Here is a 17,628-nt window from a genome sequence, read left to right as displayed (position 1 = left end):
TATATATGAGTATTTGCTTTATTTTATTACATTTGTTCTCCTCTACTTGAACGTCTTTCAGCACACAGTGCTGCCGAAGTTAACCGCGGTTATAAAGCACCTAAAGCAGGTGTCATGTGAGCATCTCACTTTTTTTTTATCCGTTTCATTACCCATAATGCTGCCAGCTTGCATTTAAACATTATTTATTAACTTTCAAGAAAGTTGAACTTTCACCAGCACTTTACTACCGGCACGGAAGGAAGTTCAGAGTTTGTTTTTATAGAGCGTTTTGGCTTGTAAAAAAAAAACTTAATGCGGCTCAAAAGTCAGTGATGATGACAGTGATAATTTTCCTCTCCGTGATGACGGTGTTCAGTGCTTGGGGCTCTGCAGAGTAATTCAAATGGTCCTTGGCTGAATGTATTGGTTAGTGGAGGGGCACTACACAGCACCATTGTTTCAGGCTGTGTGACTGATGGGAGGAGTAGGAGCCTCAGATAAACAGCTGCTGGATGTATGGAGGGATTGGAAATGATTGCTTCAAATATTCCTGTTTTTTTTTCCTGTTTCCGAAAACTTCTTGGTTTACCCTGCTGAAGTGAACAATTTTTGAAATTATAAACATAAAACTTACCGAATGAACCACCAGCTGTGGCTGCTGGTTTAGGTTTGTAATCCTGCTGGAAGACGGAGAAAACAACACTGAGATTTTGTTCAAGACGATGTGAAGTGTTGGCACTTCTTCGAGTAATGCTTGCAGGTTTTATTTTTTTCTCATATGACCAAAGAATCTTCTTCCACATATTTAATATCCCCTTCTAGATAGCTTGTGACAAACCTGCCTTGTTGTAGCTTTCTGACAATAGAAAGTTACAACTTTCTTATTCTCGTGTTATTCACAAATCTTGCCCTAATGGCAAGATTTAAGTGCATGACATAAAGTTATCACGTCTGCAAAATGTCCGACTTGACTTCTGGATCCCTGCAGCTCCTCCAGAGTTACCCTGGGCCTCATGGGTGGTCTTCTGATTAATGCCCTTTCTCAAGCCTCTAAATGGAGGATGGTGGGCAGCTGTGTCTTTCCTGTGTTGTTCTTTTATTTTCTGAAGCTGGACAGAACAGTGTGTGATGACAGGTTTAAGTTTGGATATTGTGTTATAATTCAATCCTGTTGCCTGACTTTATCCCTGGTCTGCCTGCTGTGTTCTTTGGTCTTCATCATTCTGTGCATTCACCAGTGTTCTCTAATCTCTGACACTTTTTAAGAGCTAGGTTGATACTGCGTTTTAAAGCTGAGATTAAAACAATGTGCTACTTTCCTTTCAGTTCAAAATAGTGCACCATGTCCCATTGGTCTATTATAAAATCCCTACGAAACATGCTTAATTTAGAAGTTGCTACATTAAAGTTTAGTTTGTCTGCAAGAATCTGCAGTGCACTTGAATGTGTGGAAACAAACCTCAATATTTCTATTATTTTGGTCTACATCTGCCTTCTGAAGTACTTTGTTTATCTAAGGGAATATCAAGAAGTTTGAAACTCGTCTACTCACTGTGGTCAGGTCTTTGGTGAAAGAGAATGACCAAGCACCTGAAAATGCATGTCCATTGTCTTACTCAGTGCTGAGTTTACTGAATGGTTGACCACTTGGAATCCCTGACAAAGTAATGTCAGATGAACTCTGTTCTAATGAACACAGAGTGAAAAAAGAAAAGAAATGCCAACAACCGAGCAGCTTTAGGAATTAATGGTTGGAAAAGCTAAATGCAAATATTATGATGGGGTCGGGACAGTTACACTTTGAGACATTTGGTGCTTGGTTTTGAGTCGTGCAGACTAATTTTCAGTACCTCATTACTCTCACAGTTTGCCTTGGTGTCAGGGTGTTGAATGTGTATCTTTGTTGATACTCCAATCCCTTTTCTGTCTTAGATAAACCTTCCAGGGTCCATTTGATCCCTGATTTGGTCTTCTTAGTCTTGTGTCCAGAATATAGCTTTATTTGGATGCAAAACTGGGTGTGCCAAATGTACCTTAAACAACTCGTCTGATTATGTCAGAAGATTTAGGAGGATTTAGAAGTGAGACACAGATTAGGACACATCTTGTCTTTCGGATATCATGAATTCCTTCCAGGCTTACCTGTATTACATGCAACAATCTTGGTGTCCATCTTCTCACCTTCGCTCCAAATTGATGCATAACTGCATCAGAAAGGCATACTTACCAGAAGATATTTTGACTTAAAAATACTGGGAAACTCAGTTATACTACGAATATAGAACTGCCTTATATGCAAGACCTTACAGTACTGTTTTGGGTGCCTGTTCTGTCAATTTTTTCACCGTTTTTAAGCCTGTCAATATCCATGACTCTTTCTCTGAGGTCATGCAAGATGTTATCAACTCCAGATGTGGAGGCGATGAGTGATCCGTGCTGTCACTCTGCCCTGAAGTCTGCTTAAGTGTCACTGTTCATTTTTCACTTTGCTGCCTCCCTGGGCTCTTAGGTTTTATCCTTCCGTCCCGTCGGTTGCCAGTGTTGACAGCTTACTCTACATGTAATGGCCTTCTGTATCTTTACAACTTACAGACGTCCGAAGCAGTTTTGGCTAAAGCATGGATACATTTTTCTGATTGATCTTTACCACAGAAAGTCAAAGGTATTTGATCTGATTTGTGGAGGATGACTTGTTGAATGCTGTGCTACAGCTGGTGTGTCGTGTAATTGTTTCCATGAGAGTACTGTTGCTCCCACAAAGAGGTTAGGCTCATCAAACCAGCTCCCACTGTCCGAATAGTTGTCTTTTTCTCTGCACATTTGGAGTCCTTACTGACTTGTCACTACTTATCTGGGAAATAAACCACCTACATACCCAACATAACAGCACAGTCGGTTTAGTTTATGCAGAGTTTTAGTCTCTGTATATTCTCTTAGTCCACAGTTTTTTTTACTGTGATTCCTTGTAGAGATGGGGACACCATGAGACTTTTTGCAATTTAAGTCAGACTTAAATTGCAAAAAACCAAGGCTTAATTAACATTGCAATCCAACAATATGATTTGGACAGAAGCTCTAAAGGCTGTATAAAGGATACAAGACTGGACTATGATTTGTGATCTGAAGATTTAAGATGTAACTCAGATTTATCCTCTTAAAACTTGAATTTCTCTCAAGTTTGACACTCATTCAGACCTTCCACACGTTCCTTTGTTTTGTAATTTACAGTGTAATATAGCTTAAATCACATGCGTAGACGTGACTATTTTTAAATGGAGATTAACTGCATGGTTTCCTATTAATATTTCAAGTCCAGCTGCTATTCAGTGTGATATACTGTAAAGAAGGGAATGTTGGAACACTGTGATAAACAGATGTTATTTACATCATTGCAAAGACATTTACATCTTTAATTTAAAATAATTTATAGCACAAAGCATTTAGAAGTTTAACAAAAACAGGTGGAAGCCATTTTCTAACATTTTTTCCAAATACAAATTTTGTTTGCTTATATTTCTAATAGAGTAAATATTACATTTTATTGTTCAAATTAATTTCTAACAATTCATCAGAGTACCTTTGTGTGAAGAGTTAATGCCATGAAAAGAGAGAAAATGTTAAATATACAATATAATTAATATTTGTTTTCTATAAAGTTATTTAGACCAAAAGTAGACCATGAGCTTAATTTGGACAGAATGAAATCTGAACTTCTCTGCTTTAGTGGCAGTTCTATGTATTTTGTTAGAATGCAAATGCAGGTTTTTGTATTATAATGCCTAATAAGTGAGATCAAACATTTCTAAGTTCTCTTTTCGCTATGTTTATTTTGCATCTTTCCAGTTACTGTTATTTTCCTTGGCAAATATTTTGCGAGGCCTTTTGGATGCCTGCGATGTATCTTTATATTAAGCAGCAAATGAGCTGAAAAGAGTTTTGACTCTTGAAAAGTTTAATGTGTCACAGACATTAATATTTGGCATGTAAATAGGAACGTGGGGTCACACCTCAAAAACTTCTCAATCTGTATTGTTTGTTTAATCATTGTTGATGCCAGTCAGAGGTCTGCAATGTAGGTCATTGATCTTCGTCATCTCATTAATGAATCTGTTTCAAAACATTCCACTAATTGTGTTTTCCAGGTAAAACCAAAGGTGATTGAGCCGCTGGATTATGAAAATGTGCTGGTGCAAAGAAAGACGCAAATACTCAGCGATGTTCTCCGTGACATGCTGCAGTTCCCCCTGGAGGACTTTGAGGTGGGTTTAATGCTGTTTGATAGTCACGTCTGTATCGACTCTGGGTGTAAAGATAAATCCAGTGGACAAAACGTTTTTGGCTTTGGCTTTTCAATTATATCTGGAATTTTTGCAAGTACAAAAAAAAAAAAATGTAATGAATACCAAGTTTAAATCAAATGCATTTTTTTTACTGCTGTAATTCAGTCTAGGTTTCACAGGTCAAAACGTTGCACATTTTGAGACAGAACTGATATGAGTTTCTCCAGTTGCCCAGAAAAGATGTAAAATAAAACCTTTTTGAGACAGAACTGATTTTTCTTCATGGTTTGTGAAACCTATAGGGCTACTCGATTATGGAGGAAAAAAGTATAATTTATGAAGAACAGTCACATGCCCGCTCAACAATTGAGCAACTAAGACTCCATTTTGACCCAAAGAAATCTGATCAATCTCTAGAAATCATTACATGCTGTCAAGTCTCACTAAAAAGTTGTGAAAGTTGTGAACAGTTGGTCTGTTGGGCAGCAGTGAAAGAGATGCTAACTTTAGCGGCTATTGGTTAGCTAGTCACAGTATTGTCAGAGACCGGGCCCATAGTATTAGCTTAAATTTTCTTCACCAGATAGTCATATGTTGACAACATCAAGATAAAACTTTGTGAGACAGCTCTCACCTTGATGACAAATATCACTAAATATAGTGTGATATTGTTACAACCCTAAACTGACTAATAAATCTGGCTCTTGTTAGTGGGAAACAAAATTCAAACTGTAATAGTGATGACAATTTAGTGCAGCCCGTATGTGTAATTCTGGGAGCCTTTGTTTATGTTGAGAATATGATGCAGCACTATGAAGAACTTGTTATGATAATAATCTATTTATAATGATGAGTCTAAAAAGGGTGTATTCTTCTGGTCTTGCCTCACCCTATCTCTACGAGATTTTGCACCTGCACTCCTGTTCTTGGTCAGCTGATTAGCTGTTGTAGGAGCTGCCTCTGGCCTGCAGCTCATGGCAGGTCAAACTTTTGCTCCCACATAATGGATTGCTTTGCTGCTGCATCTTCACAAGCCACTTATAAAGCTGATCTTAAGACCTACATCTTTGTTTTTAGCACTTGTCCCTGTGTAAGTTTCAAATTTTATTTATGTTGATTTTATTTCTACATTCAATCATTTCACTTGTTGTTCTCATTTGTTTTAATCAGTGTTTTTTGTTTGTTCAGCACTTCTGTCAGTGCCTGCTGTTTTTTAAAGTGCTTTATAAATAAAGCTGGCTTGGCATGGTGAATGCCCCTTATGATGTTTTTCTAGAAATATGTTTCCAAACCATAAAAATGTATTTTTACTTAGCTTGATTCTTTTGTTGTGCTTGTTAGTGTTTGCAGTGCTTTTACTGGCCCGGGTGGGGCTGTGTTGTGAATACTGGGTAGACTTTTCCTTTTGTTTATTTCTCTCTGTGCTCTAGCGTGTTAGGGGCAAGGGGCCATCTGCTTAATTAGCTCATTCTGTCCATTATGTTGTGTGAGAGTCAACGTTATCTCGAACCGCACCGTGCCGGACTCGCAACCTCTCACTGTTTCCACGCTGCTGCAGATGGAAAATACTAGAAATCTGTCCCAGAGCTTGTACCTCAGGAAATGGATGTCCTTCCTCAAGAGCAACAATGAGATGTACAGTGTGTCCTCAAGTCTGGGTCCAACTCCTCTGAACCCCTACTGCACAGTAAAGTTTTTATGGAGTCAGCCTTTTCCTGGTTATGTATACAATTTCCTCCAGAGACATAAGTCGTTATGATATTCCTCATGAAGACTTTCACATCTAACAAAATGTACCTTGGGTTAAGGAGCAGGAAGTGATAATTACTGACAGTATCTCTTACCAAATGATACAAGAAAGGACGAATATTTTTTTCTTTATTGGACTTTTCCGATTTACGAGTGCTGAGTAACAATAAAGCTTTGAGTTTATTAGCCCAGCCTGCTCCTGTGAAGATAAGATGTCAGTGTTACAACCGATGCGTTGTCAGAGAATGACAGGTGATTCTGACGGAGGAAAGAAAAACATACTGAGGCACGGTGATTGAACTTAACATCTGTTTCTGCCGGCCCGCCCTCTTGTTCAGACAGGACTGTAATCAGTTGACGTTTCAGCACGGAGATTCAGCAGCTGAAATTATGTAGAAAGCTGCTAAGTTCATGATGTAAGCCTTGTAAGAAGCTGCAAAACTACCTGAAAGAGATCCTTTGTTTTGTTCTACTCCTGTTTTAGTCTTGGGAAACACATTTTCCAAACTGGTTCATTAAGCATCATTTGCTGTTCTTTGTAAAACAAGCCCTATATCGCCTCAGTAGACTCTGATGGCCTTGTCTTGTGCCCTGGTTGAGTATCAATCACTTTGTTTGCATTTCTTGAGCCTGTCTTTTCCCACCTTAGTTAACGTGCAGCACTCAAATATAATATATTTAAAGTCTGGAATGTGAGGTCAATAATATTCCAACTAAAATGTTTAAGGATTCCTTTTGATCCCAGCAATTATTCTGCGGTCACCTAAGCACAGAAAAATGGCGACTTGAAGCCAATTTAAATGCTTCCTGTTACCCTTTTACCTATATGCTTGTTTATTTCTGCTTCCTGCATTGTAAAGATTATAATCTTTGCAGGAAACTTTGCTACAAGCAGGAAGAGGGATTGGCAGGTTTACTTAGGAGAGCATATAGAATTTCTTTCAGATGACACAACCAACACTTTTTACTTCACATAATTTTATGTTTTGGTTTGTGTGGAAGACAAAGACAAGCAGTGTCGCATTTTTTTGTGTTTTATCATTCAGGTCATCAACGACTCATGACTTGTCTGTGTTGAAAGAGTGTTTGCTTTCACCTCAGGCACTTCAGCATACCTGGGAACTCCACACTTTAGCAACAAAAGGTGATGCAAGTTGGAGACAAAGAATCCTCAACTTTAAAAGTATTACAAGTTACAAGCTAGATCTCTTAATTATAATTTTTTTTAAATACAGGTACAACTTGAGCAATGATCCAAAAAAAAACCCACCAGCATGTTTATATTTTACTAAGTTATTTATTATTCTGTGTTTATGATTTGCAAGGAACATTTAAATGTTAAAGGCTCAATTACAAAACTAAAAGTGATTCTGTCGTTTCACCCTGTTAGTAGTAATCAAAGTCCTGGGATAGCTTTAAACATAATTGGATTTGATGTTTTGTTACATGTGAAACACAACCTTTTTCAAATCTACGGGTCTTTCACTTCAAAGTCTGTAGTGTTGTCATAAAACATGTAGTTTGCTACAGACTGTACTCGTTCTTGATAAAATGTCTCCGGGCCCTTGACACATGACTAATGAATTGCTTCCCACTGGATTTGATCAGTCAGATGTTGATCTAACCTCAAATGCCCAATAATATTTGCAAGAACACCCAGAGCAACTATGACTCATTTAAATCACAATTCTGGGCTTTCTAGGAAAACGACATCCTGCTGCTTCACATTTTGTTTGATTTTCACTATTACAATGTTAGTGGAAGGTCTTCTGTAATTCCCCGTTTCTGATTCTTTAACTCTTTTGTTTTTCCTCACAGATTTCAACTTTGAGGCGCCAAGGGAGAACTCTGTACCCCACAGTGCCTGAAAATGCTGAGAGGGAGGCCCAGAGCCTGTTTGTCCAAGAGGTAAACTCATTTCACAACAAAAAGCAGCAAAATCAGATCTCAGCCAGTTTATCCTCATTCTGCCTCGTTAGGAGTTAACTGCTACCGAGTCATTTGCATATTATTTGTCGTGCTATTGTTTCATTTTTCTTCCAATGCCCAAAATGCTACCAAACAAATCATTTAAAAATGGTTGAACCTTCTTCCATACATGCTACATGTGAGCAATTGTTGTCAACCAGTGTCCATATTAGTTACTTCTGTCAACACAACAGACCAGCAGGAACTCAAGAACTACTTCCTTTCCTACTTCAAAATAAGAGTCTCAAGCAGAGCGACAGAGTGTCAGTCTTAAAGAGCCCAAACTGACGTCTTTGACTCAAAACGATTGTTTTCCTTAACTTTGCGAGACCTACGCCACTTTGTCCCAACGTCGACTCACGCCATTAGCCATTGGTATTTTAATTGTCATCTGTCCAGGAGGTGTTGACAAGGAAGGAAGCAAATATTTCTTTTTGTCTGTGATGGATCTTGTCTAAGCTTGCAGTATTCATCTCTTCTCAGTCAAATTAAAATCCTGGGAAGCATTTTGAAGTAAAATGTGTTAAACATTCATTTAGAGCTGACCAAATCTCTAAAATCTAACCAGTAAGACCATATACAGCGCTGCTACTCCTTTAAAGAGCCACGCAGCAGCTGCGTGCTGACAGTCCACCTTCCAGGTCACAGGTCAGTGATTAGAGAACGGCGTGTATGAAGTCATGAAGATACCAAGACACAGCTCGAGTGTTGTGTGACATCACTCAGACAGCTGCACAGATTGAAAGCTTCTCCGTTTCTAATTCGTCTCCTGTTCAGGTTACGTTTCGTCTCCCAGCTGGGGCACTTCTTGTAAGCGCCACGCATTTCTGCTGAACAGATACCTCTGAGCTGCTCCTGTCACTGGCTCTAACAATGAACAGATGTCCACTTTCCAAGTAAACGAGGATAGTGATACACTCCCTGCCGAGGCATGGTCAGACCGAGGTGGAGTCACCACACACTCCTTTTCCGCTAATTTTCTGAAGAATGTTGTGTTGAGATTTAGTTTTTTTTCTGTATCTGTGGAATTTCAAGGCAAAAGTTCACTTTGAGGTTGTCATCTTGTTAGTATCATTTTAGTATCGCGAGCATCAAATTCAATGGCTGTAGGTCAGATAACATAAAAAAATTTGCCATCTTGTGCAAAAGGTTTCCAAAGCCAAGAATAAAGACACATTTTAATAACACAAAAAAGCATAAACTATTATTCTACAGCAGCTCTGAGATGCAGTCTCACATCTTTAACCTGTTGTAGATCACAGACCTTCCCTTTAAAGATACCGAGAGACTGTTTACTAAAATTATTTAAAGCAATTAAGTCATTTATTTGCAAATTCATATAAAAAATCCCTTGTCTGAAGAGCTTTTGTGAGGAAAGTTGCACCTGTCACATTTCTCGATGCCAGCAGAGAGAGTTGCCTTTAAAAGTCAATGTGACTCCTTTTTTAGCAGTAATAGGTTCACTGGTCCATGTTCAGTTTCCATGGTAACCGACTGCTGAGCTGGCAAGATGACAGTGGACGTCTCCAGCAGATTTTCTGTGGCTTTAATGTGAACAAGCTCTACTGCACCATCAGAGCACAATGCATTAAACAAAATAAGAGAAATCAAACTTTTGTCAGAAAATGTCTGTCCAAAATGGCTCATTGGTAACACAAGAACTCATCAATGTTCTCTAAATCAAAACCCCCTCCGACCAGAGTTCAACATGGAGATTCTCACCTTATACCTGTCTAAATAAGAGCTTGACTGCAAAGCTTTTAGATGGGATATTCAGTTTGTTTAGCCTTTTTTAACTTATTACTAATAAACTGATTGGTAGTCTAGGTGTAAAATCATTTAAGTCAGATCCCAGACCCTGAAAACGTTAATTTAGGTTTGCAAGTTTCATTTAACTCAACTGTCTGCAGTCATTTCCTAATTAGTAAGAAGGGTCCACCGGTGTGTAATTTCATCCTAGTTTAAATAGAGGTTTTCTTGTAGAACATTGTGAACAAACAGCATCATAATTTAAAAGGAACTCAGCACATGTGTAGGAAATAAGGATTGCAAACTTGTTTCACCCTGCAACTCTGCAGTTTGTGTCATTTTATGGGGTGCAGCTGTCTTCAGACCCACTGAATGAAGTCCCAATAATTGATCTCCAATGTCTTCGCAGTGCATTAAGACCTACAAGTCTGACTGGCATGTGGTCAACTACAAGTACGAGGATTATTCTGGGGATTTTCGACAGCTTCCAAAGTAAGTCGGCAGTTCAAATCCTTGGCTCTGCAGTGAGTAAAATTAACTTGTCCTACATTATGACATCAGCATAAGGGGAGTAATAACAGGTACTCGATAACGCGTACATGCCAAAGCTGTCATCTATTTCCATCTGCTGCTTTGGAAAAAATGCTGCGTGTCCTAATTACAAGGAAACACCTATGTCTAATGTACGTACAAACCAGTGTTTCCTTTTTGTTTCATGGAGCACGGCACCATTTCTAAAATACAGCCATGTGGAAAACACCCTCATTGTCAAGAGGTTGTGTCATCAATGACAGTTTCTTCCCTGAAGAATATATAGTTTACTGGTAGTGTGTTAGCTGACAATGTCCTGCACACTGCAACGATTGCCAAATGCTTTGTTGCTTCACTCATTCTTGGGAAATTAAAACAATGCTTCACGACACAGATCGCCTGTTAAATCCCTGGCACTGTTTCCGTTAATGTGCAGTTAGCATTTGGCAACTTTTCATTTCCTAGTTTCCTTGGACCATTACTGTGAAATGCAGAATTTGTATCATTCTGGACTTTCCATTTACAATGTTAACTGCTGACACTTTTAGAGAAGAGTTTTCCAAATATAGTTTATTAAAATAAGTCAAAAGTTAAAAATGTAATCCCTGTCAAAACACAATGCGTTTGAAAAAAATGTACACAAAAAAGTGTTGCTTGATCAAAGTCAAATTTCACCTGTTCTTACAGCAAAGTACCCCGGCCTGAAAAACTGGCGGTTCATGTGTTTGAAGTGGATGAAGATGTTGATAAAGAGGAGGTAAGTCCATGCACTACATTAGTTCCTATATTGGTGTCACATATGTGTCGTTTTATTATTTCTTTTTCATAAAATATCACATCAAAGCTATCCTGCAAAGACTAGCTTTCCCTAAATGTGGCATTATTTCTTCCTCTGTTTGAAGTAAAGCACCATTTTCTGCCTCAGAGCTGAACTCAAAGGACTGAAATTAAGCGTAATAAAATTTTTGTTGCTGGATCAGAGGCAGATTTCAGAGCTTCAGCATTAATCTCTCTTCGTCTTCTGCTCATTCATGTGTGACAGAGGGGATGTGTGCTCCTGCGAAGATTAAATGACTATAATTGTTGTCTTTGGAACGACTTGTAAGTCTACAACAAAGACGCTAATAAGTCACCTGACAAACCCTCAGATCTTGTTGGGAGTGTTTAAAGCAGGAAAGATAATCCTAAACTCTTGTCGAAACAAGTGTTATCTGAAATAGTACAAGGTCACCGACTGCTTTGAGAGATGTATCGCAATTATCCTGACCTTCCTCCACATCCCACTTTTGGTGGATTTTTTTTTTTTCAGCTATACAAATTATGAGTTACATTAAAAATTTAAAAAAATTGGATTGATTTATGCTGGTCTAATTTTTTTAGTAACATAGAAGCCATACCTTTTAATGGGGTTTGTGTATACATGTTTTATCCACACGATAACTGCGTGTGTTAGACATCTGCAACATTTGTTGTCCATCTCTGTCCTGTGTCCTCAGTTTGGCCTTAGATCTCGAATGCCTTCTGTTTCTGTCTCACTAGTCACTTTTCTGCCTTTATGGTCTGTACTTGTGAAGGCTGTCTAGACACAGATGAGATTAAAAAGGCTCTGACCCCTTTCCAGCTGCTTTTTAGCGTTCTTCAGTCCTCCACAATGAAACTGCGAGAAGACAGTCAGCACTTTTAAAATCCCCTTTTGTTTTACTAGGCAGAGAAAAGGAGTAAAAACGGACATTGGATCAGAGCAAGTGACATCTTGAGAGGTCATTTGCTTTAATGCAGGAAAGTTCTTACTGCAGGGCTGATATAAACCAGGACAGATCTTCTATCACTGCTCTGCTAATTGGTTTATTTTTGCAGACGATGGAGCAAAGCAGATCACGGTATCTTGTGTTCTGGTCATATGTGAAACTGTGATTTCATCCCACACATGATAGGAGTGTGGCGTGAAACGGCCCGGATTTTTACATCTCTTCTCTGAAGTTGGGGAAATGTATTTGTTTAAAGAGTCAGCGTTTGTTTTATGTCTTTGTGCCTGCTTGTTTTGATTGAGACAGCTCGGCACAGCGCCGGTTCTCTGTGTCTTCTCAAAGCAGTAGATGAAAGCCGAAAGCCTTTGCACACACCAGGACCATGGCAGGGTCACTAATTAGTAACATGATCTAATTCTTATGAAGCTTGTATGCAAAAAATAAAGAAATAAAATAAGTCCAAAGTTCTTAAAGTACAAATTTTCTCTGGTTTTCTAAATAAGTAGATGTCTTTAATAATTATATTGCCATTCTAAACTACATTTCTAAACTTTTCTTCTTGTCTTATAATTTCTTTATGTCTTGTAGGACACTGCCTCCTTAGGATCCCAGAAAGGGGGCATTTCCAAGCACGGCTGGCTGTATAAAGGGAACATGAACAGTGCCATCAGTGTCACCATGAGGGTGAGAAAACAGTGATGAAAACTTTCAAAGGTGGCCTTTTTGGGCTCTTCAGAAAAAGTTTAATAAGAGAAACTCTGCTGACAAACACATCTAGATGTGAGAATCTTTCTGCTGATTTAATACCTGCTTAGGAACTCTGATACTAATCATCATGGAAAGTCTTCTTTTTTTGTCCCAGTTAATCACTGTAATGATTCATTTTCTAAGCTCGGGAGTGCGGTTTTATCCAGGATTTATTTACGTAAGGGATAATGTCTGACAGGGTGCCTATTTTTAGGAATTAATGGATGAAGTTAAGCAAACAGGTTCGAAGTAGTGTTGCCTTAACAACAATATGGCCAGGGCCTTTCTGTGTGCTGTTTGCATGTCTTAACACTGCATGCATTGGTAATCTCCAGATACCAGACAGCAGTGCAAAAGCATTTAGGTCAGATTAATTGGTTGACTAAACTGTGCTTATGTGTGCATGTGTGCATGCATGTCAGTCTTATACAAGTCCCCTGCAGATATATTTATAGTTACTTTTCTTTATATATATTGCACCCATAAAATTCAATGCATTTTATGTGGGATTTTACACAATTACACAAGGCTTCATGGTTTCCAGTGCGGTGTGCATTTTTATTCAGCCTCTCTCTACCCAGAAAACCCTGAAAAACATTAAATTGCCTAAATGGTAAATGGCCTGTACTGACTGAACACTAACACATATTGTAGTGCAGTGGATTTTTATTGGTAAAGTCTTTGTGGATGGATCTACAATTGCAAACTAGACAAATGAACGAAATGCAACTTTTTTCTTTTCCAATAACGTAGACCTGAATGTTGTTTCTTTCCATCATTTCAGTCGTTCAAGAGGCGGTATTTTCACCTTACGCAACTTGGGGACGGTTCATACAATCTAAACTTCTACAAGGATGAGAAGATCTCCAAAGAGCCAAAAGGAACCATTTTCCTGGATTCCTGCATGGGTGTGGTTCAGGTACGCTCTGAATTCTTGAGGTCATCTCTGGCACAGAGACCCTGATTGTTGAAGCCTGCTGAACCCGAATGACCGTTTGCGTGTTTTCCCAAACAGGATATCCATGTTGGCGCCGTGTTTGCTAATGACGTAGCCCGCTCCCTTATGGGGGATTTAAAAGCCTGACAATACATGCAACCATTCTGGAAATTTCCTCATTGCAATCCTCAACAGGATTAGCTTGAAGCATGAGTTGCAACAGACAAAGCTGTCAAAAGAAGTTGTTGACAGCTGCTGAAGAGTGTCCTCTGCATTTTCATGAAAGCTGAGCTCTCTCCTCCCCAAGGTTGTGTTTTTCTGCTGACACTCAGCCGGTGAAGCAAGGTGAATGCTGAGGCCTCACTTCCGAGCACTTTCCTCTGGCCTCTCAATCAATTCTGTGCTCTTCCATCTGATCATATGGAGAAAACAATTCATGTGGGCATTACCATATATCTATCATCACAGTTGATGGAAAGAATCTGATTTACCTGTCAGGAGGTCAGCTGGATGATTGGGATACAATCGTAAGGGGGAGCAGGACTCTGGTATTTATCTTTAAAACCTTCAAGATGTTTAGAGCTTTTATCTTCGTGACTTATGATGACTTTACCTTCCTTTAGGTTTCCTTATAGCAACAAAATTGTATTTGTGTCAATATTTGGCATAAAACAAAGGCTTAAACATCTGAAATGAAAGTAACCTTTGAAAAAGCAGAATAATAACCAGAAAAAAAAAAAAAAGATTTAAAATCCCTTTGACTGTCTCCTTTCTATTCAAACCCCATTGGTGTCACTCTCAGAAAGAATGATCACTTCAGTCATTAAATGAATAATGGCCTCTCTAAGAACACTGGAGAGTTTTTAGAGAGGTCCTCTGAAGTGTATCAAGTACAGTACGATGATGCACTCCTCGTTACTTGCATTGGAGTGTGAAAATTTCCAGATTGTCTGAGCATTCACAAAACTTCAGTGGTGAAATTGTCGCAGTGGTGGCATTATGCCGGAGCGTTTTGTGCTGCATGGAAAGAGCCTGGTCACAGGAGTGGTAGTTTGAGCGTGACATGTAGATCTGCGTGGCGTTGGTGTCAGATAATCTGAAGCAGTAAGTCACCAAACTCACTCTATGCCAAGACTATAACATAATCACACCCTCAGTGGGCCGTTTATGCTCCGAGTATAACCTAGTTTGCTCAGTTCATATCTCTTGTGTTTTTCCGAGCAAACTTCAGAATCACACGTCATTAAGCCGCGGCCCACAGCCGTTTCTCAATAACTTGCTCCATGAGTAGACCTGCAGATGTTTATGTTGCAGCTGGAATGGCATGTGAGATGACTTCATGCTGCTCTTCAAGCTGCTCCAACACTTTGGGAGGGAGCAAGCATTTGCACAAAAGCACACTAGATTTGTCCTAATTATGTGAGTAGTGATCTCTGCTGACCAAGTCTGAGCTCAGAAATATAAAAAGGTATGTAATGCAATCTGTCAGAGGATTTTGTTTTCTTTTATCTTATTTTTTTAAATCAGGGTCACTAAATGATTTGTGTAGCTGTGTTGTCAAAAAAAAATTAGATGAGTCTTTCAACCTGTAGTGTTCATCCCGATTATGCCTGTTATTATCATAGTTTTATTTCTGTCCTAAACACCCTCCTCATTATTCACTCTGCCTGCCACTGACTGTTCCTCCCAGTCACTCCCACTCTGTTGTTTTTTACTGTTCAGACAAGAAAAAGAAAATGACAGAATAACAAACACCAAAGTGCTAACTTTAATGAGACAACGCTTTCCCCAATCCTTGAAAGACTCCTAGTTAGTTTATTAAAATCCAGAATAAATATCTGACCTCTGCAGAGCTGTCGTGTCACAAACAAACTGCAGCTGCTTTGGCCCCAATTGCTTCTGAACGGGCTGAAACTGAGAACCGTTAAAAGCCTAAAATGGGGCAGTGACATCACTCTTGGTGGCTGATTGAGGTCACATTTTGGCTGCAGGTAATTTTGTTTTCTGTAGCTGTGGAAGGTCAGTGCTGCACTCTTGCTTAGCTCCAACTTATTTCACCTGTGGTCCACATTCCTTCAAAACAAAACTCACCTCTCGCTTATTTATGTAGAGAAATTGTTGATCCAGTAAACTGTGTGAAAGTTTAGTAGATTTATGAGCTTACAAAGCAAAGAGAGAGCAGTGAAGATGAGGGGAGGTATTGAAATGAACCAAGGCATGGTTTAAATCATAAAAATAAACGTCTTCTGCCTTTTGCTGACTGGGTAGGAGTTTAATATTTGGATTGGAGCCGGTAATAAAACATTCCACCTCTCCCCGACCCTGCAGTTTTGAGTCTGTTATCTGTGCAGAATATTACTTACCAATATTACCTTTTTTCATGTTTTGATTGTATTATCTGTGCAGAACAACAAAGTTCGGAGGTTTGCTTTCGAGCTGAAGATGCAGGATAAGAGCACGTACCTGCTGGCTGCAGAAAGCGAAGCGGAGATGGAGGACTGGATCAACATGCTCAACAAGATCCTCCACAGCAGCTTTGAGATTGCCATGCAGGAGAAGAGGAATGGAGACATTCATGATGGTGTGTGTGTGTGTGTGTCTGTGTGTGTTTTTGACATGACAATGAGTATTATTTTGTGTCCACACAAATCTTTAACATGGAAATTATCACAAAAATAGCTTTTTATGGTAACAGTGATCAAAAGTATGTGAATTAAGTCAGCGTTTTATTTTATTAAATCAATTTTGGTGGGTGAATTATACTTTGTTTCCATGTTGAATCTTTAACCAATCAGTTTCTAAGCAAAATCACTTTTGCTTTTTAAGTTTCTGCTGTCAGAAATGTGAAAGATGAAGAAAGTTCACACAGTTTGTACTGCTGTTTTCAGAATAGAAATTATTTTTCATACACCTGAATTATTAAATATATATCAAAATCTAACGCTAAATCCCATTTAAAGTTAGGCAGCCTTGGTTGATGTTTGTCCTTGTTCGTATTTGTTCTTCTTTGTTTTCTTCATTCTCTTAAGCCGATGAATACAATGTTGCGTAACCATTGACATGATGTGACCCTGAGTTATTTACATTATTAAGCAGCCTTTATTTCCTGGTTTGTTCCTCATTAGTCTTTATGTAACAAGGCTAATTATGCTGCCCAGCTATTATAATTATTAGATTACCTTCAGAGATGCTGGATAATAATGATTCTTTATGAGTCCTAGCACTCATCTCCTCTGTTTCCTAGTAGCCTTTCTAATGTATAGTGTTGTTGGAGAAGTAACACCAGACCACCCAGGCTTCTAATGCTCACCTCCTGTCTCTTAGGAGGCTTAGCCTTGTAAGAGAGAAATAGCAACTGCCTCCCTGCAGAATGCTCCACTGATCTTTTTAACTCTTCAGCTTTTATTAATTATCCTGTGCTTTAGAAAAAGAGGATTGGGGGTCACTGAGGTTGAAAATATCTGGGAGGTTGTTTTTTTTTTTTTGTAATATTCCTCTGAGACTTCCAGTGTCTCCCTTTCAGTCCCAATTGCACAGCTTCCACAGCTGAATTAGTGTTTACTAAGCCTTAACGTGTCAGGAAATGATTATGGGGGATTCACTTTGCCATCTCTGTGGTTTTTTTTTGTTTGTTTTGCTTTGTTTTACCTCCATTGTGATTTATATTTTCTTATAGATGATGATCTTGGAAAGTCAGACAGTTCTTCTGGCAGCCTGGATAGCTTTCAGGTAGGTCCTACTTGTGCATTCAGCACAACACTTCTGGTACTTTTTAAAACAGCAAAGAAAGAGAAACTCTTTTGCCACAAACATGTGTTTTCATTTGGGATTTTGGGATCAAATGCCTGAATTTGGCAGAGTTATGTGTTTTTGTAAATCTGATCTGACGTTTAACACAGACCTCCGTATTTATTGGAGCCTCGCATGAACATGTAAA

The 17,628-nt window shown here is 38.8% G+C and overlaps 1 protein-coding gene across 13 annotated transcripts in view; it reads left to right on the top strand.

Annotated features, from left to right (window-relative positions):
• The window catches only part of zmp:0000001200 (dedicator of cytokinesis protein 9), a 79,011-nt gene that overhangs the window by 31,803 nt on the left and 29,580 nt on the right, over window positions 1-17,628 (top strand). For all 13 annotated transcript variants that reach the window (XM_008398586.2, XM_008398593.2, XM_008398581.2 and 10 more), the window contains exons 2-9: window positions 4,125-4,241; window positions 7,830-7,919; window positions 10,138-10,220; window positions 10,947-11,016; window positions 12,596-12,691; window positions 13,539-13,673; window positions 16,098-16,272; window positions 17,368-17,420. In XM_008398586.2, the coding sequence (XP_008396808.1) occupies window positions 4,125-4,241; window positions 7,830-7,919; window positions 10,138-10,220; window positions 10,947-11,016; window positions 12,596-12,691; window positions 13,539-13,673; window positions 16,098-16,272; window positions 17,368-17,420 (819 nt within the window). The remainder of the gene's footprint in view (window positions 1-4,124; window positions 4,242-7,829; window positions 7,920-10,137; window positions 10,221-10,946; window positions 11,017-12,595; window positions 12,692-13,538; window positions 13,674-16,097; window positions 16,273-17,367; window positions 17,421-17,628) is intronic.

This window comes from Poecilia reticulata, linkage group LG2 (assembly GCF_000633615.1).
Source record: "Poecilia reticulata strain Guanapo linkage group LG2, Guppy_female_1.0+MT, whole genome shotgun sequence".
NCBI classification, from domain to species: Eukaryota; Metazoa; Chordata; class Actinopteri; order Cyprinodontiformes; family Poeciliidae; genus Poecilia; species Poecilia reticulata.
The sequence above is the reverse complement of the archived record's forward strand: the minus strand, read 5'-3'. Positions and strand labels throughout refer to the sequence as shown.